Below are 21,736 nucleotides of genomic sequence, written 5' to 3' on the forward strand. Positions count from 1 at the left end.
AATAACGGCTACATCCATCAATTTAATCTTCCTAACAATATTGTGTTGAATAATCACATAAACAAAACCTTTCGATATTGTAATTATAATTCATCATCTTAGCTTCCCATGACCGGCGGCGGCTCGACGAAATATTCCTCATCGGGTGATCGATTCTTACAATATATTCTGCGGTAGTTATTGAAGAAGTCATGGAAGTGAAGATTGTCAGTAAATTTTCGTATATTATGCAGTGTACATACATTTTTCGTTGACATTTTCAATCCTGTTGTAATCCAAGGTTTTCGTTGTTTGATTTTTTGCATGAGGAATGATTCATCAAATACATTCAATAGCGCGTTGTGAAATGCGAGAAAAGGTTCACTTTGGAACTACGTACCTCCCCAGTTAATATTTAGACAATTCTGATAAAACCTATTGTAATTTGTTCTACTGTAAATTCTCCCAAACTTAAGTTTACCTTGTGTAATTAATGAGTCACGACGTACGACGTACAGAACAAGTAATTGCGATCTGATGAACCTGATGGTATCACTGAGCATGATATATTCTGTACATCAAAATTGCTACAAACAAAGTCAATACAAGAGCTAGAGAATTAGAAAACACGAGTGTCTGAATCAACGTGGATATTCAAGTCGAAAGTTAAATATAAATTTTTGAGTGAGTCTGTAGGTATCTGTCGATTCTTCATTGATATAATTTATGTTAAAATCACCAGTCAATAATATAGATGAGTTGACAGATAATAAATAGCTTAGGTTATTAAAAAATATATCTTCATCAGCAAAAGGTGAATACATACATAAAATGTACAGATTTTTTTTGCTGTAGCAGACGGAAAACTCAATCGATTTGTCTTCGGACAAGTTTCGGAACTTATCAACTTGAACAAAAGTCAATTCACCAAGAGCCGAATTCCTAATCAATAGAACAGTTTCTGGAGAACCTACTTAGATATCACACAGTATAGTAAGGTTTGCTTATTGTTTCGACCTTATTACACGTATGTTCCGTAAGCAAGACTATTGTAGGAAAATTCAAATCACTTAAAAATATAAAAAGTGCATCTATTTTGTTCCGAAGGGACTTAATGTTGAGTAAGACTAAGGTAATACAGTTACAATTAGAGAAATGATTACAGTTGTTATGTTCTTCAAATGATCTTTTTGGTGATAACAGTTATCACCCGAAGACGATTGTGGATACCAACAATTGAAATGTCGTGAAGTAATTTTGGTTTGGAATCTTTCAATTTTTAATTTTCATTTCTTGTTAACAATTTTTCAATTTTCAACTCGTGTTGACAGTTAATTATATTTTTGTTGGTTGTTGCTTGTATGTTATTTCATTGTAATTTCAGTTTTTTCATTAATCAAATTGTTATTTTTTTCAGCTAATCTTTTTCGTTTTTTTACAGATTCTTTCACGGATATCAAATCAATGTATACCTATCATATTAAACAATAGAAGTCCGAACTGATGAAATGCAGGAAAATGACTATTTTAATGATTATGAATTTATTTTGTATTTGAGGATTTTTTATTGTTGCAGTACCTATCCAAAAATATTTCATGTTCATTCTCATGATTCCCCTATATATGCCAGTAGATATTCGAAATATTTTGAATGTACAAGTGAAATATACCTAGAATGTGTTGTATTATTGATAAAAACACTACTCTTTCCCTTTCACAAAACGACTTTTATTTACGACTTCCACGTTGTTTAACAGAGTATTAACAAAGTTTTATATTCAACTCAACGACATTTTTATGCATCACACACATGATCCAAAAATATATATCGTTAATGTAGAAAACTTAGAAATCTGATTTGTATCGCCATCTATTTAAAATGGACCAAACTAAGACGTAAACAGAATTTCATTTTAGCGTAACAATACAGATTTTTATGTAGATTCTTAACAGAATGTACTGAGAATATTCAAATATTCTCACATAATATCCTTTATAGAATATTACTCTAAGGAACATCTCTAAGGAACATTCTCAGAATATTTATAAATTTGAATGTGCACGTAGAACGTACCTAGAATGTTCTGAGAATATCAGAATATTCTAGCGTAATATTCTAAAACACTTTGTAGAAAATACCGGGAATATTCCCAGAATATTTAAAACAGTCCATTCTGAATGTTCATAGAATATGACTAAAATATTCGTTTCATATTCTCAGAACATTCTGAGAGTAGGTATTCAAATATTTTCAGCGTATATTCTTTGGATGTTCTATGAATGATATTGTGTCATATGTAATTGCTTATAGCATATTTCATCAATGAAAGAATCTATTATTGTAAAAATGAAACCTCAATAAACATTTTATTATTACAATTATTATAATCGAAGTTGCTAGGGTTTTTCTGGGAATTCAGCAAATCCAATTGAAAATGAGGTAGATAATATTTTCGCGAACGTACTTGTAAATATTTTGTGTTCCATCATATTATGACACGATTTTTTTCCCTCCTATATTCAACCAAAATGCCACGCCACAGTTCTGTAAAGTCTTTCGACTGGTTCGGTAAGGTCGCAGGCCGCGCCGTTCAATGAACGATGGAGTCCAACCGCTTGGCTGTGATTGGTCAGATTTTCAAGAATGACTTGAGCATGCGTCAAGAATTCAAGTGTTTGGGTGTTCTGTGATCAGGGGAGAGGTAGTTGATTCATATTCCACATGTGACAATTTTGGAATAATAACAAAATAGTTGGAAATAAAAGTGGCTGAGAGGCAAAAGTAAACAAAAACAAGTTCGGAAGTTATCGGCAGTTATATTCAATTGAATTTACTTTTCAGACTTGGTGTACTTGAGTTAAATTTGGTGGAATATGTGTGCTTTCCCTTCATAACCTATAACTAATATTAGTTCTATCAGAAGGACAATATTACGTAAAATTTGTGATTTTTCAAAGAAAACCGGTACAGTCATTTGTTTAGGAGATTCAGGAGAGTCTGTAAATGTTGTCTCTGAAATAATCTGCAGAAATTTGGATTAAAGCTTTTTTGTCTACTCAGTATGGATATGATAGATTCTTTCAGAGATGGGGAGCAATTCTCCACATTTGATACTTGCAATTATGTGGTAAGCAATAAATGAAAATATAAATTTTTATTGTACTAACCTGTGTGTATATATATATATATAGGAAAACTATCTAGACGATTCGACCAGTCTGGACAATCTTCCCAACTTTGGACAAAATGACATGTATGAATGGAATATGGATGTTGAAAGGGAGTAAGTAATGAAAAGATTCACCCTAAAATAAAGCTAATACTTTTTATTGTCTAGGATAAATGGAGATATAGCACTAATTCCAATGACTGTTTCGAGGTTAAATGATTCATCTCCCAACGATTTTCAAAAAATCATGAATGATTGGCAGACATTTATTAGTACGGATGTAAGTACAGGCTGATAAAATCCATGAAAATGTTCTTAGAGTACAAAGTATTTTTATCTCATTTTGTCAAAAAATCTATAACTGTGTTCCATTTTCAACGGAAGTTACTAATTACTTTCATTACATTGGTTAAAATGACCAATTGATATCTGGTGAATAATGGGACAATGTTCCTGAAAAAAGGGTACTGATCTGTCATCACAGTTATCGATTTGAGATGTATAGATACTGATATTGAGAACATCTAAAATAATTGTCATATCGTAGATATTGACAACTATTATTAGTCTTGTGTTATGTCTAGATTGTTGATAACTCTCCCAAGCCATGAATGGAGACTGTAACTATTCCCAGTACTGATATATTGTAATGAGTAGGTCAAGAATAATCAATTTTAATGTTGAATTTAACATTCAATGATGTTGATACAAAAATCAAGATACATAAAAAACATGTATTTGCAAAATATAATTTTCTTTAAATGAAAATAAATTTTCTGAATTTCGTAAAATTACCAAAACAAGCAAAATGTAGCTTTTTGATAACTAAGTTATATTTATGATTGCAATTGTTTTTAATAATTCTAAAATACAAATCATGAAATTATAAAACAACAACAAAAATTGATTGGCGCTCCGGGGCGACTTCATTAATTCCAGTGGTGCATTTGCGTTTTCTGCTGCAGTTAAACCCGGAAAAACATGCAGCACCACATCATCTGAAGATCTTGATCTGCCAATATCCTCTCTCATAAAACAAAATGTAGGGTGTCTCCAGAGGCTCCACTAAATTCAATGCATTGCCAGAACACTTAGTGTCACGACTATCATCAAACTTGTACCAGTCCGTTTTGCCTTAGACCAAGGCGTAATAATAACCAGATTCAACACCAGAACCACAGTGAACAATGACCTTGTTATTCAATACAAAACACGATACTCTGTCCTTCTAAGTAACAAAGTGCTCCAGAACGTTATCATACATAGTGAATGTGATATTCCAGATAATGCTGCTTATACAGAGTCGCGATAAGGAAACATTTTTGTTTTTCAATAATATGCCGCTGGGTATAGAATTTTTTTTTTGGTGGAGTGAAGGAACCGAAATAAGCAGTTACTTGACATTTTAAAAATTTCAAACTTTAAAATACCGTAAATATACACACTACAGACGTTAAAACGTAACTCACCAGTCCCACCCTGTAGCCATATTATTAAGGAACTCCCCCAGCCGCCAGCTGATTGCAGTTAAATTTGATTGGCTAGCATAAGGAGGCTTGTTTATTTTATCCAATGGATACAAATTTGTTTGTTGGATGGACAGAGTTCAGTTAATCTGCTTTCTTGATTTCTCAACCTGTTTTTGGCATTCGAATGATCCGAGTCCACAAGAAGAAAGAATTCCTTACTGATAACTTAATGTGATGCCTAGCAACACTTTTCATTTCTGAAAGCAGTTATGTTATAATTTGGACTTTTGACCAGTTCTCACTCAAAAATTATTAGAAATTTCCAAAACAAGAACTTTTCCCAAACATAAAAACTACACTACTCTACTCGACGTGATTCACCAACCAAGTTGGCATCTTCAGGAGATGAAGTGAACTCACAGTAACTTTATCTCCTTATTGTACTTTTTTTTGGATTTGTTCTACGCTAGATGTTTTAGTTTAGATTTATTTTATTACAAATTTCACTACAAGGGTAAAAACTGTACCAACTGTGTACAGTATTTTCGCAATATTGACGAAAACTAAGATTTTAATAATATCCACAGTAACTCATAATGCAAAGTCACAACCAACCCTGTTATGCTAGCAGAAAGAATCACTTTGAATTTTTATGATTATTTTTAGGCTAATATTGACCTGTTGTTTTCTTCATTTAATGGAAAAATCTATTCTGAAATCACTGGATTCTGCTATCTTTACTATTGAGCTGGCAGATCCAAATGAAAATCCTTCACTTTTTGGAAATTTTGCTCGTACAATAATTTAAGGCTCTTTTTTACTCTATTGACAAATGTTTTGCTCCTTTTTTTAGTGACAGATTTTAGGCTCCTATGAACCCCCATTGCTTATTTATTTGTTGTATCAGTGGGTTCTGCTGACTTTACTGACTTTATATGGCAGAAAAAAATCAAAATCCCTCACTTTCTGGATATTTTGATCTTGCAATAATTTTAGGCTTATTTTAGACTCCATCATTACTTTGCCGCACTTGTGTTAGGTGCGTTAATAATTTTTTGAGTGTGGGAGAGATAGAAATATATTGAGGACTTTAGACTATCCATGAGTTAACTGAAAAACATAAGTGTGTTCTAATATGTGTGACTGATGACTTGTTTACTTTATTGTATTTCATGATCACTTAAATGAAGTGACTAAAAACACTTTTGTCTAAATACCACTGGAGGCCATGGAAATTAACAAATCAATTAAAATCCAGAAACATATACCTCTAAATGAGCAACTTGATTTATGTAGGTCTCCTCTCTTGAATTTATGAGTTTAACAACACCTAGAATTTTCAGGATGGTGTTTTAAGTTGGCATCCTGTCTCTCAAATACCTGGCCTTGCAGCATACCTGAAAATTCTATAAAATCGATGTTCCAAATTTAGATTTCAGTTTTATACTTGATACTGGGATCGAAACCGGTCATAAAATAAAATTTTCCAGTGGTATTTAGACAAAAGTGTTTTTATTCATTTCATTTAAGTGATAAGTGTGTTCTACTAACTCTACCAGTAAACTGACAGAACCTAATGGAAATCCTTCACTTCTTGGAAAATTTGAACATGCAATAACTTCAGTCTCGTACATAGTATATATTGAACAATTTTTTCCTCCTCTATTGAATTAAATATTTAGGTGACTTCCTAAGCACACGTGGTGAGAAGCAGAAATAACTTTTTAGAATAATTCGACAAGTGTAGGAGAGATAGAAATATATTAAAAATTTTAGGTCCCGGTTTCTCCCCATCGCTGTTTTTTTGTTATCGATAGGTTTACAAACTGACAGAACCTAATGGAAATCCTTCACTTCTTGGAAAATTTGAACATGCAATAACTTCAGTCTCTTACATAGTATATATTGAACAATTTTTTCCTCCTCTATTGAATTAAATATTTAGGTGACTACCTAAGCACACGTGGTGAGAAGCAGAAATAACTTTTTAGAATAATTCGACAAAAAATAATTTAATCAAAAATATTACTCACATTATGAGTACAGTGAGTTGGGTCAAGAAGTCCATGGTTGCAGAGTGAGAGACTGAACTTGCTTCAAACGGGTAACAACAAATTGTTAAACAGTTTAACGAAGGAACATGAAATGAGCCTAAAATTATTTTCCATAAAGTAAGTTATTTCGATACAGTTCTGCCAATTTAACGGTTAAGTTAGAGAAAAGTGCGGCCTTTGAAAGTCTACGTCTATACCAAAAATCAAATCTCTGCTTTCAAAAATGACTAAAATACATGGTTGTCTTCATCTCAACACATAGAAAATCGTTGATTGGGGACAATTGGTGCCTAAAATTATGACATAGCCTGATTCAACTTTTTTTCTAGTTTTTTGCTAGTTTAATGTTAAGTTAGCACAACCCAGGATGTCTCCTTTGAATGAAGTTAAAAAATTCTAGAATAGACTTGAAAATCAGGTTGAAATCATGGCCTGAAAATAAATATAAAAATTCAAAGTGGTTCTGCTAGCTTGACAGGGGTGTCATAACCAACTTTTGAATATTTATAAGGGAAAAATATCCACGGCTATACATTACTCAACTATTCTTCAAACCAATCCTAGTAAATAAATAATGTTATGTGGTCATGAAATAGTCACCAAATTTCGTTTCATATACTATTGGTATTTCCTGAGCGTAAAAGAATTTCAAGAATGCAAACATGCCGGTACATCAAAGAAAGCAACATAGTTGTCTCAAGCAATTGGCACTGCAATTTAGTCACTGAGATATTTCTACCTGCATGGCCCCTTGAGGACGCCGGTAACTAGCCATTAAGGTAGTGACTTGCAACAAACAACTTCAAAAGAGGCAGTGATGCTGTTTATCATATTGCGTTAAAGACAGTATTAATAGGCGTCGGGTATTAATATAAATTTTTCAATGATATATTCTGTATGATGCGAAGATAATTGAAATATCGTGAAAACTAATTTTGTTTAAATATTTTTTATTGAGGACAATTTATATTCGAAATACTTTTTTTCAGAAAAAATATTGGATCACTAAACTAGTTAACTGAATAGTTTATATCGATTGTTACCTTCTACAAATCTATAAAATAATCAGAATATTAAATTGTAAAATAAATGCAAATGAAGAAAGAGCAAAAAAATAACTGCATTTGATAAATTAGCTTTTTGAAAAAAAAAATTATTTGTTAGTAACTTAAATTTATATAATATTGCATATAAAAATAAATATGTAGCATCTGGTGACGTTTTAAAGACTATCCACTTTCTTCATCCAGCCTATTTAAATCAAAACATTATAATTTGTAGTTATAATTCGTGGTCCTATTGATGGGTACAGTGTGTCTGTTGACAGTATAATTCAAAGGAATATCTATTTATATCGCCTTCAAAAACAATGTTTCTTCAATCCTGTCTAAATACTTATTTGTTGGAAAATGTCTTGGTTATTACTGGACATATTTTTACATTTGTCATAGTAGATATGTTATTTTGTTTGTTATGAATGAGATTTTTCAAGAATAAATTTTGTATATGAATTTATTCAATCCGTTGAGAGTAAATGATTTGAATGTGGTTCGCCTTAGAAAAAAATCTTTGGGTGATCAGCAGAACGGAAGTGTAATCTTATAACACAAGTTATTCCAATATTTCGATAAAACTTATTATCATCTTCAGGGAAAAGCTACAAAATTTGTAAAATGGTGATACAATATATTTTTTTTTTATTATGAAAGTCTCAACTTACTGTTAGTGAGGTAGGCCGTGTCGAAAAGAATACAGGGTGTTACTGAATAAGTGTAAAACATTTAAGGAGGTGATTCCTCATCGAAAAAAAAGATAGGATCTTTCATATGAAGAAACTTCATTGGGGCATCCCTTGTTAAGATACAGCCGCTCAACGGGGGTACATAAAATTTGTATAACAATTTTTTTCACAAGCACTGAAAAAGTTACAATATTGAAATTAACCTGACGTTTTGTACTACCAAAAAGACACTTGGCCAGTAATTTATTTGGTTTACCCCATGGTTGTAAGATGTGGAAAACGCAACCCCTAAAATTTATTTCCAATGTAACTTGTCTTATTATTTGTTTACCATTTAAAAATTTATTTCCGATAGCCTGTTTCATTCTAACCAAAAAATGTCTCTTGGGTTTTTTGCCCAAAATAAACCAGTTCGCAGCAAAAAATTATTTTACGAACAACTACAGAGATACATCGTCATAAATGCGAACTGGATTTATTGTTATTTTGTAGTTAGTACCTGCATTAAATGATTAAAGGGTAATAAACAAAACTAATTTATTAATAACAAAACACACAACATGTAGAAATCATAGTAAATGTTCAATGCGTAATGTCTACCTTCAGACATTACGCATGCGTCTAGACGTCGTCGCATTGAGCCACGTATTCGCTCAAATATTCCTGGAGTCTCTCTGATTACCCTGCACGCATCGATGATGCGGTTTCTTAGTCCTCTACATCGCGAACAGGAGTACGATAAACCGAATGCTGTAAATGGCCCCAAATAGAGAAATCGAGAGGATTGAGATCCGGGGATCGAGCGGGCCAGTTCTGTGGTCCTTCTCGACCTATCCAATGATTTGCATATGTTTCAGTTAAATGCTGACGTGCTACTTGACTAAAATGGGCGGGAGCCTCATCATGCATAAAAAACATATCCCTTCTGACGCCCAAAGGAACTTCCTCCAGCAGAACTGGATGCACTTCTCTCAAAAATTGAACGTATGCCTCACCATTTAATCGAGGAGGTAGAAAATGAGGCCCAATTAAATCATCCCCAATAACTCCGAGCCACACGTTAAAAGAAAACTGTTCTTGATGGTTAGTTTCGACAATAGCGTGAGGGTTTTCATCAGCCCATATGTGGTAATTATGAAAATTAATAATCTTGTCCCGAGAAAAACTACATTCTTATGTGAATTCTATCGTCTTCAGAAAGTCACAATTTCTTCTAATCATTTCCAGTATCCAATTGCAAAATTCAAGACGGTTCGGAAAGTCTCGCGGTAACAGTGCCTGTACTCGTTGCAGATGGTAAGGGTATGAGAGTTGTTCCTTTAAAATTCGAAACACCGTGATATGATCAACATTCAGCTGGAAAGCAATCTTTCTAGTACTGATAGTAGGTTGTTCTTCAATCAAATTAAGTACTGCTTCCTCAAGCTGTGGTGTTCGTACTTCTCGATGGCGACCACAATCCTGCGTTCTTTTGTTGAATGAACCATTATCTCGTAATCGTTGATGAAGTAGAGCAAATATTATATGTGAAGGATGCTGCCGTTGAGGACACATTTCAGGATATCTTCTAGAAGCTTCTAACCCATTCCTCTGCGACAGACCGTAAACGTAATGCATATCAACCATTTTCTCATTTGTGTATGCCATTTTAATAACAAGTGAATTATTAAAGTAAGAAATTAAGAACAGAACAACAACACACAATTAGTAATAATTCAGTTTCGAAAATTCACCTAGCGACCTACTAGATAGATTAGTTTCGTATTTTCGCATTTATGACGATGTATCTCTCTAGTTGTTCCTAAAATAATTTTTTGCTGCGAACTGGTTTATTTTTGGCAAAAAACCCAAGAGACATTTTTTGTTTAGAATGAAACAGGCTATCGGAAATAAATTTTTAAATGGTAAACAAATAATAAGACAACAGGTTACATTGGAAATAAATTTTAGGGGTTGCGTTTTCCACCCCTTACAACCATGGGGTAAATCAAATAAATTTCTGGCTAAGTGTCTTTTTGGTAGTACAAAACGTCAGGTTAATTTCAATATTGTAACTTTTTTAGTGCTTGTGAAAAAATTTGTTATACAAATTTTATGTACCCCCTTCAAGCGGCTGTATCTTAATAAGGGAAGCTCCAATGAAATTTCTTTATATGAAAGATCCTACCTTTTTTTCGATGAGGAATTCACCTCCTTAAATGTTTTACACTTATTTAGTTACACCCTGTATATACATTTATATAATTCGGTTTGGTCTGAATAGTCACAAACACATATTGTTCTAAATTTATTAAATATTTTTTTATTTCTTCCTTAGATTTCTTTATGGTCCTCAAACCTTTGATTCGATTAGGAATTTTGTACAGCTTCATTGACATGTAATGAGGAGTTTTTTCTGTTATGGTTAACCTATGTATAGGGAGCACGAAATCATTTCTTGTTCCATAGGAATATTGATTAATTTTTTTGAAGAACATATGCCTATTTTTTTAATACAAACATTAAGCATTCATAAATATAAAGAGCATATATCGTCATTATCCCCTTATTCTTGAAGACATTTTTACACAATTGATTATACTTCAAATTACTCATCAGTCTGATTGCTCTTTTCTGAATTACTAATATTTTATTTATAGTACTATTGCTTTCCCAAAATATGATTCCATATCTAGCTACAGACTCAGAATTGGAAAAATATAAAAATTTTAATGATTCTTTATTGAGATATTTGTGAACCACCCCTAGTCCATACGAAATTTTACTCAATTTGTTAGCTGTATAATTAATCTATTTGTTCCATTTCAAGAATTCATCAATATGAAGTCCTAGAAATTTGGTATCTTCTGAATATTTTATAGTAATGTTTTCAATATTCAAATTTTGAAGTCGTTCTATCTGTAATTGATTAGTTCTCAAAAGTATAAGATTAGTTTTAGATTCATTCAAAATTAACCTATTCCTAGTGAACCATTCTTTTGTATCATTAAACATTTCCATACCTGTTTTTACTACTTCAGGGTATGTTTCACGGCCTATTAATAAATTAGTGTCATCAGCAAAGACTGTAATTGAATTATGTGTGTTTGAATGATAACATAAATCGTTTATGTAGATAATAAATAACAAGGGACCCGCAATGCTTCCTTGGGGTATTCCTACTTTCACTGCTGCATTCTCAGATCTGTATGTTCCTCCATGTTTGTTAATAGTTACTATTTGTTGGCGATCTGTTAGGTAAGATTCAATCCATTTCAGTGAGTTTCCTCTTATATCTATAGTTCTAGTTTTTTTTTTATAAGTATCTCGTGATTCAAGCAGTCAAATGCCTTTGACAGATTTAAGAACATACCAAGTGCTAAATATTTTCTTTCCATTAAGTTGTATTTTGAGTAAATTGAAATATTGCACTGTTTGTTGATCTCTCTCGTAAATATCCGTGTTGGTTATTACTAATTATATTACATTTATATAGAAAATTTGTGATTTTATTACACATAGCTAGCTCAAATAATTTTGCAAAACTTGGTAGAATATTTATAGGTCGATGGTTTTACATAAGTTCAGAATCCCACTTTTTATAAATAGGTTTCACTAGGGATAGTTTTAGTCTTGAAGGGAAGACGCCAAATTTCATGGAGTTATTTATGATATAATTTCATTTATGCTTGGTATGCTTCTTTTTATCAAAATTAAAAGAAGAAGTGGGAATTTCATCGTACCCACTAGAGTGTTTATTTTTAACTTTATTTGATAGTTCTATTACCTTTTGAGGAGATATTGGCTTTGCTAACATTGATTCAAAATTAAATTTTATTCAACATTTGAAAGGAATATTTGGGAGGTTTGATATTCATTCTGGAACAATTTTAATCAAGTATTTGTTATAGTCATTCACAATTTTTTCTGGATCCCCTTGTAGTTGACATTCGCATTTTTTTTCTCTTCCTGTTAATTCCGAGCATATTGTCCACATACATTTATTTTTATTTTCAGAAGTCTTTATTTTATTCAAATATTCATCTTCTTTAAATTTTCTCAAGCGATTATCATATTCTTTTTTCACCTCATTATACAGGGTGTAACATAAGTACGTTAAAATATTCAAGTGACGTATTCTTGAGACAATTTTAAGAAAAAAAGTCTATAAGAACTTCTGTCCGAAAATACTTTGTTTCGGAGATACGGGGTGTTGAAATTGAATTTTTTTGTTCGCTTTTTGAAAATTACTCTTGCAAAACATAAGTTATTTGCACGAAATTCGATACCCGGGGTTTTTTTGACGTGGGAAATCATAATTTCGTATTAATTTTCATGTAACATCTAGAGGGCGCTGCGTACGCTGTCATTATTTATTTCAAATTGCCCTAACTTTTTTGACAGTAAACTTTTGGTACTTTTCATGAAAAAACCTAATTCCCAGACCTTTTCCAAGTAAAAAAGGTACACCTCCTCAACAACGCTGGAGGTAATCGTTTTCGAGATAGGTATTTACAATTTTCTGTATCGATGCATATTACTTAGCTCCTAGGGCGCTAAGTGAAGTTGCTGAGAACATTACAAAAACTAAGTATGAGGTGGATCTCGTCAAAATAAACAACTTTTTCCTATAAAATGTTTAACGAAGAATGATTCGTTTTCGAAATACAGATTGTTGAAATTTTTCAAAGCATGGTAGGTTTTTGTCATAAGTTTTTGCAATTTTAGTTATTTTCATCAAACCTTATACACAGTATACCACCCGTACAGACTTCTTCTAAACTGAGCATTATCGAACTGCTTATTCAATCCAAATTTTAAAAAATTGTCAGGTTTAATTATTCAATTAGAAAGTGCTACATTTCGGAGTTTGTAAAAAAAAACAATTCGGAGAAGTACTATGTTATTTATTAGGAAAAAAACATATAAAAATTCAACGAAACAACTATTACAACAACTGTTCAAAGTGACGACCCCCAACAGTAATACAAGCGTCTGCTCTCCTCATCAAAGAATTCCGCACCCGTTGAAAAATGCCCGGAGTGTTTCTTATCGTTTCGCAGCAAGCTATGATGTGATCCCTCAACATTTCCTCGTTTTCAATGGGGCTAGCATAAACTAGTGATTTTAGGTGTCCCAAAAGAAAAAATCGACGGTATTGAGGTCCGGTGACCTCAGGCGCCAATGCTCAGTGCCTCCTCTTCCTATCCATCCTTGGGGATATGCTACCTCTAAAATATTTCTTGCTGTCACACTAAAATGAGCAGGAGCTCCATTTTGTATAAACCAAGAGTGATTTCGGAGACCAATGGAAACATCTTCCATAAGTTGGGGAAGCTCGTGTTCCAAAAAATGTAGGTAAGCATCTCCATTCAAACGTAAGGGGAAAAAATAGGGCCCAATTAAATAATCCCCAATTATGCCTACCCATACATTGAAAGAGAATCTGTCTTGGAAATGTGTTTGCGTTATCGCATGTGGGTTATCTTCCGCCCAGGTGTGGTTGTTATGGAAGTTCATGATATCATTTCTTGAAAAATTAGTCTCATCTGTGAAGAGAATTTTTTATAAAATTTGCGGATGTTGTTCGACTTTTCTCTGAAGCCATTGAGCATATATCGGACGCAAAATAGTAATCATAATTTTTGTGTTATTAAACCACTGAAACCAACCATATTACAGATTTCGAACAGATATATTCATCGCTCGGTTCTGGCTCAATATATGTAACTCCTATTTAATTATATGCGAGCGCTTTCGTAGGCTGGTCGTGCTATCATCATCAAGACTCTACTCAAACAGTTATATTATTATTAAAATACGAAAATAAAGGAGAATTAGTTGCAATGTCTTATACCTTTACATGTTTTTTTGTCAGGGCCCATCTGACTGTACAACAGTAAGTTTAACCTTCGTCTTATAAATTTCAAAATTTTATTGAAATATTGCAATAAATTGTGTTATGAGAGTATATTTACTTCATTCTGCTGTTCACCCAAAGATACTGCTTGGAATACATATTCTAATACAACTTTGCCTATGTATATGTTCATATATCACAGAATAACACAAAGGTCTTGGAGATGTTAATCTCTCGCTTTGGAAAAATGTTGAGAAAATTAGTGAAAATTAGTATTTCAAGTTTCAAGTCTGGTAGGTGACTTATTATATAAGTTGTTTTACGGAAAAGGTGACGTAGGAGCTGAGTCCAGAATATAAACGAGTACTGTAACCTAACCGAACACGTATCGTATGATATTTCATTTAATTCTGTCTATATAGAATAAATTACAGATTTTAATCTACAGTTTAAAATAATAGTACCAATTATAGTTAATCAAAATATATGAACTATTATATCTCTATAGTATATAAAACGAAATTTGGTGTCTATTTCATAATCGCATAACAATATTCATTTACTAGTGTTGGTTGAAGAGTAGTGGAGTATATTTATAGCCGTGGATATTTTTCCCAAGTGAATATTAAAGAGTAGGGCAGTACGTATTTTTCAAGTTGGTTATGACACACCTCTTAAGTCAGCAGAACCACTTTGAATTTTTATAATTATTTTTGCCATCATTTCAGTCTAGTATTCAACTATATTCAAGAATTTTTTTATCTTCATTCAATGGAGATATCCTGGGTTGTGCTAGCTTAACGTTAAGCTAGTAGAACCCAACCACAGAAAAAAAGTTGAAACAAGCTATATGTCATGATTTTAGGCACCAATTGCCCCCGATCACCGATTTTCTATGTATTGACATGAAGGTACCCCTTTACTTTAGTTATTTTTGAAAGCAGAGATTTGTTTTTGTTACAGGCGTAGACATTCTTGGGCCGCACTTTTCGCAATACTTATCCCGCGAAAAGGGCAAATTCTCGATAGTTTGCTTCGCTATGTTGATACCGAAATAAGTTATTTGAAAAAGTTGCTCAGAAATTAATTTTGACCCTACATACCAAATTTCAACTCAAAATTCCAAATTTGATTTTTTTTGTTATTTTCATATTCCATGTCCGATTTTCAAATAATGGTTCTGAATAAGAAGCTACAGAAATGATGGAATAGTCAAAATAAATATATAAAAATAACTAAAATTGAAAATTATTATTTTATCAAATGTAAATTAATCGAATTTAGTCTCCTTTACTGGCTTCTTCTCAATTTTGAGGAATTTGTCAATTTTCTGTAGAATATGCCTAATGTTAGAAGGAAAGTCGTCATTCTCAATGTTTTAAAGCACTCTCGTATTTTGTGTTTCAACAGTTTTCAATTTGGGCTAGAGTGTCATAGAAACAAATTAACTATTTATAACACAAATGTCAGTCCGAGAGCAAATGTGTCAAAAATAGTAACGAAATGCCCATTAAACGTTTTAATTTAAGAGAAAATTTTGAAATAATTACTTTATTTGGTGATAGTGCTCAAAGTAGCAGACAGTTGGCTCACCAATTCAACATTGTATTCGAAATGGAACAAAAGCGTCAGTAAATAAACTTTTTACTCAAACCGAAAGTGTATAAAAAAATCGTTCAGCTATTGACAATCCACATCGAAATCGAAGGTACCATGATTATGAAAATGTCTTAGGTTCAATTCGTGCCAATCCTCAAATCAGTTTGCGTGAAAGGTCTGAGTAATTAAATTTAAGTAGAGAGGAAATCAGAAGATGGCTCGTTCTTAAAATAAAATTAAACATTTTTTAAAACCAAAGTTCTTGCACACATTGAAAGAAGGTGACGAATATAAACGATTAGATTACTCCTATTGAGCTCAAAGAAATTTTTTTAATGTTGAAAGTTTACTAAGAAAAATGTTGTTACTGATGAGGTTACGTTCACTACCGAAGAAATAGTATCTCCTCAAAATTGCAGATACTGGTCTACCGAAAATCCCCACTGGGTTAAAAACTGCAAAAAAAATCTGTTTAAAATGTGTTTTTCCGTTAACCAGCTGTCGCACCCCTACGAACGACAACCCTCAGAAGTCGAAACTTGTTCGAACTAAGGACTAACGAGGTCTTACCTTTTAACGTGTGATTCCTAACACGAGTTGGACGAAAGCAAGTGAAAATCGATCGTTCCGCCTAGGGCTTGAACCACCGACCAACACGGCGGTCAATTTGAGTGAGTGAACAAAGCACCCACGTCGAACCGACCGGCTACCGACCGACCAATACTCTCAAAAAGTTAATGTATGATGTGGTATTTTAAGCGACAGAATCATTGGACCGTTTTTCATCAGTAATACCATTAACGCTGAACGACCATTAATTTTTCTGATAATGAATTATGGTAAATTATTGAAACTCTATTCAATGTGCGAGAAGAGATGTAGTTTCAGCTAGCCGGAGCTTCCGTTCATAATTTTCGGATTGTTCGAGAATGGTTAAACAAACATTTCCATTACGTTAGAAATAGCCCAAATGAAAACTTGCTCTCCTGACATAACTCCAATGGATTTTTTCTTCTGGGGAATTATCGAGAATAGGATTCATAAGTCTAGGCTACGAAATCAACAAGATCTGGGTGAGAGAATACGGCAAGCCTGCCATGAAATAAGAACTCAGGAGAATGGCCAATAATAATAATAGAAAAAGAATTGAAAAATGTATCAGATTTATGGTCGGGCCAGTTGAGAGAGACAATATTTGGAATTGACTTCCAATGTTGGTGTTTATTTCATTTCTTGTTGAATTCGCTTCATTAATTGTCATTTAATTTTGACAGATGTCTCTGTGACTTTTTGGTAACTAATAATCAAAATTTGAATATTTTCAAAATGAAAATCAGCTTTTCATTCTTATTCTTACATTATAACGAATTTATGATTTTCATTGCTTTTTATTCAGAACCATTAATCGAAAATCGGACCTCCATATGAAAATCACAAAAACAAAATTCAATATTCGAATTTTGGGTTGAAATTTGGTATGTAGAGTGAAAAATAATGTCTTAGCAACTTTTTTCAATTAACTCATTTCAGTATCATCAACGCGAAGCAAAATATCGAGAATTTGCCCTTTTCGCTGGAACTCTGTAGGCTGACTAAAATACAGGGGTGTCTTCATCTAAAGTATGTCACACTATACAGTATGTAAAAGCCAAATGGAATAAATTCATTATTTCGATTACTGTACATACTTAAAAAAATCCCGAAATTTGACATTCTTCAACGTAAAAATGTCACCCCACCTTTAACTCCCTTCGAATGACAGGTGCAACCCCCAATTTTTTAAATAGGAAAGGTCTCTTTATTCTCTATTGAAAAATGTTATCGCTTTCAAGTTTATTGCAACAATTAAGATAAAATAAATTAAAATCATGTGGTTACCGAAATTCGATAAAATACACTCAGAAATTATTGCAATATACTCAAAATTTATTTCACGTTGAGGTAATGATAATAAGAAAGTAAGCAAAAACCATAGCAATGTTCTCTTCCAGCTCAAGATTTATCTTCTTGAGTTCTATACTTTTGAGCTCCTCGAGCTCAAAAGTCTGATAAAAGTTCGATAAAACACAATTTTTTCAATTTTCAAACTGCTGTAACTTTTGAATGAATCAACAGAAAACAAACATCGGCCGCCTCCGGTCCGCTCAAAATCGGTTGATTCGTTCGAGATCGTTGACGAAAATAAATCGAAAAAAGTATTTTTTGTAATAACTCCGAAATGTTCCATTAGTTTGATTTTTTCTATCTCACAAGTTTTATCAAACTTTTATTAGACTTTTGAGCTCGATGAGCTCAAAAGTATAGAACAGTTACCATCTTGAGCTCCGAGAGCTCAAAATAACAAAGAACCTAACAAGAATTTGCAAGAAGTTACAGGGATGGCTTTTAGGACCGTTTTCCATTTTTTTTTCTGCTGACATGTTTGATGATATTTCTTAAATAATAACTTTAATAGATCATAAGCTATCTCAAAACTCGTAAAGTAAATGGATAAATTACAAATATTTATTAAAAATCAGTAGGCATTGGAATTCTACTGTGATTATCTTTAAAATGGTTAGAGTCCATAAGAGACCTTTGTAGAGCGTTCAATTTCCTATAAAAATAATTGAAATTCATTTGACAATAGTTATTTTTCAGTAAGTTACAAAATTCAATTGACCTTGAATATCTTTTAAATGGTTAGATCAATAAAAAGCGTATAAGAGATCGTTTTTGTAGAGCGTTCAATTTCCTATAAATATTGAGTATGCAACTGTTTTAACGATCTAATGTTAAAAAGATATGACCATTTTCATATGAAATAGAAATAGAAAATGAATAACTATGATGGGGATAATCTTTCCATTAATATTAAGAGCTCAGATTTGGTGGTAAGTACTTTTTAGAGGTACCTAGGAACTAGTTTTTGTGTGTCGGATCAGCTTTTTTTATCCACCCTATAAAATTAAGAAAAATGAATACATACTTGAATAGATTCATTTGACTTTCAATGAATTTTAATAAAATAAATAAAAATAGTTTTAGAAACTTAAACAGTAACTTAAAATAAACTGGACTAGAATAGAATTCACAATCAGAGAAATGAAAAATGGGACCTAGGCCTTTAATATTTGCCTCAAAATTCATTGTTTTATATCAAAATATGTCAGTCTGTGATAAAGTTTTCTACAACCTTTTATTAGGATTTCCCTTTTGAATTATGATTCTGCGTTGTTTGTTTGATGTTATTTTATTGCATTGACAAGAAAAAAAACTTATTACATTTTTTAGCTTGTTAGCGATGAATTCCGGATGGAGGAACCTATAATTACTCCAGAAGAAACAGAAAATGAAATGGTACAACAAAGTAACTCACCCTTAAATGATTATTTTAATTTACCTGTTGACGAATCATTTGATTTAACCTCCTATATAGTTCAGGATGAAAGTGTACCTCCTGCAAACCCTACATTCAGTAGTTCAGAGAAAAAACTAAAGGCACCTGTCAAAAAAATTGATCTGAAAGCTCAGCGTTACATTGTTGATGATGATGAAGATGAGGTGGATGTTGAGACTATATCTGAAAATGAGGAGAATTTGGCGGTTCACAAAGAGGAAAATCCAACCGTTCTTGAGGCTTGTGATCTCAATAGTTTACTTGAACAATTTGAGGCAACTGTTCCTCATTTACCTATCAACATTATTGAAAATGATTTTGAACCATATGAACTGCCCAATATTTCAATAAAACCTGAAGAAATACTGATGGAAAATAATATAACTGATTCTGGTTCAATAACGATGCCAGACATTTTTTCAGTGGAACAGGTGGGAAAAATTCAACAAGTTGATATGATCGGGACAGAATTAAAAGAAACAGAAATTCAAACAAATGAACAGAAGGGTAGTTTTGTAGCGAAACAAGAAATAAATTTTGAAGCTACTCTTCAAAAACTTGAAATTGAGGGTTTGAAAGAGGAGTGTAACTATTCCAGCATTGTTAAGGTGAAAGATGAGCCTTTATGTGGACAAGAAAACATAAAGAATAAATTGAAACCAAACAAAGAAATTGTTAAAACAGAAAGAGGAACCTCTGATCATCATAAAATTCCTCAAGTTAATGTTGAGGGGAATAATCCTCTTTCAGAAACAAAGTACATTAAAGCTGAACAAGGTAAGTTCTTATATTTCATAAATTCTAGAACTATTTTTTATTCAGAATGAAATACTATGAAATTCATGAAAATTAAAATGTCTAAATCTATACATCAAATAAATCTTGGAACTTGAAAAATGTTGATATACATTGTAACAAAATACTTCAATGAATGAATTTTAATGTAGCCCAATGAATGGTAATTGTTAGGGAATTGTTTTAGAAATGTTTTGAAAGAAATTTAATCTTGGTGAAATTTCATAGTCACAAATGGTTTCTTTCTGGACTTCCATTTTTGTGTACCATTATCAATATTGAAAAGTTCTAAAAAGAGAATTGATAAAAATGGTTGTCCTTATAGGTATTTATATGTATATAATAATATTAAACATAATTATATGCACATATAAAATTGTATTATAAAAAAAAGGATCATTTGATTTATCTATAATTTAGTGGCTTTTGTACTATATATAGGTTTTGGCAAGGGTCATAAAGCAAATATTTTGTAACTACACTGAATCTTTTCAACAGAGCCTTTTTTCTACCTGCTAATATTTAAGGCAACAAGAAAGGATAAAGGTAGTTAGTTTGGGTAAGTTTTGTGAATTTATTTGCATTACAGATATGAGAAAGGGAATTCTTGGAAGTAGTACCCTTGAAAATCCTCATTGTGAATATCACCCCAAGGAAATATATCATCATAAAGATGGACACAGAGTCCAGTAACTGAATGATATATAATTCTAAAATTGGAATCTCATACATGTGCACTGTCTTATTTTATTATCTTATTCACATGAGAATAAAATTGGATGTAGAGTCTAAGAAATGTGTCAAATATTTTAGAATACAAAGAAACTGTCCATGTTCAGTAACTATTTGGGAAAGAAAGTTTTTGGCTTTCAACTACTCCCCCTTTTTTTTGTATCAGATGGAGTAGTCGAAAGCTAAAAACTTTTTTTCCCAAATGAATAAAATGATTTGGTTTTGACAATTTTCAAACACACATGTAATTGTTTTCAATACTTATTATGGATCTTATAGATATCAAGAAAAGGAATGTAAAATTGTTGATAAATCCAGTGTTTGTTTTCTTATAGTAGGCAGACTGTAAATAATTTCGATTGTTTTGAAATTTTATGTTTTGGTTATTATTTTATGGAAAAATTCACATGAAATTTTTCCATCAAATCTATTGGTCGGGAAAATTTACCATATTTTCAATAATTGTTCATAAATACTTGCTTGGTAAGTGTATACTTTGTCTCCAAGATTGACCATTTCAGAAGGTTATTCAAATAATGTTAAATAAATATTCCGATTGATTCCAAAGTTGGTCGGAAAGAATTGGAATTCGCCAATTTAGTCGTATTTTTTTCTGACCTATGATATTGAAAAATGAAAACAATTTTTCATTGTCACTGACTAGGAGACTTTTTAGTGCTCAACTTTCAAAATGTTTTTATAATTTAAAGTCACTTGTTTTATCAGAATTGAATGCTGTATACATAATACAGTTACTGCCAATTATCTAAACATATATAGGCCGTTTCTTTTACCATATGGTAACATTGCTATATTCTAAACCATAGCATATATGACTTTCGCCTTTCTCGAATTATTCAGGGCCTGGGATCAATTTAACCACCCTTAATGGGAGTTGCCGGTACCGCCGCAACCGCTATGTCCTGTATTTTATCCCTAAGAGCGACATAGGGATAGGCTGCGGAAGCGACTTTGTTTT

The 21,736-nt window shown here is 32.1% G+C and overlaps 1 protein-coding gene and 1 long non-coding RNA gene across 4 annotated transcripts in view; both read left to right on the plus strand.

Moving 5' to 3' along the window:
• The first annotated feature begins 2,544 nt into the window (after positions 1 to 2,544).
• srl (PGC-1 family member spargel) overlaps positions 2,545 to 21,736 on the plus strand; it is a 28,431-nt gene continuing 9,239 nt past the window's right edge. Inside the window, exons 1-5 of one of the 3 annotated variants that reach the window (XM_023168421.2) lie at positions 2,546 to 2,761; positions 2,822 to 3,107; positions 3,172 to 3,263; positions 3,318 to 3,429; positions 19,125 to 20,007. In XM_023168421.2, coding sequence (XP_023024189.2) covers positions 3,042 to 3,107; positions 3,172 to 3,263; positions 3,318 to 3,429; positions 19,125 to 20,007 — 1,153 coding nt within the window. In that variant the 5' untranslated portion in view covers positions 2,546 to 2,761; positions 2,822 to 3,041. Of the gene's footprint in view, positions 3,108 to 3,171; positions 3,264 to 3,317; positions 3,430 to 19,124; positions 20,008 to 21,736 lie in introns of all 3 variants that reach the window. The other 2 variants (XM_023168420.2, XM_074170388.1) reach the window with 2 other exon arrangements.
• On the plus strand, positions 12,116 to 17,526 carry LOC141480441 (uncharacterized). The gene is made up of 2 exons (XR_012464343.1): positions 12,116 to 17,326; positions 17,382 to 17,526. It is a non-coding gene; the product is annotated as an uncharacterized lncRNA (long non-coding RNA).

The sequence above is a fragment of the Leptinotarsa decemlineata genome, unplaced genomic scaffold (genome assembly GCF_025532065.1).
Source record: "Leptinotarsa decemlineata unplaced genomic scaffold, Ldec_3_MD MMD2_P_RNA_scaffold_9, whole genome shotgun sequence".
NCBI classification, from domain to species: Eukaryota; Metazoa; Arthropoda; class Insecta; order Coleoptera; family Chrysomelidae; genus Leptinotarsa; species Leptinotarsa decemlineata.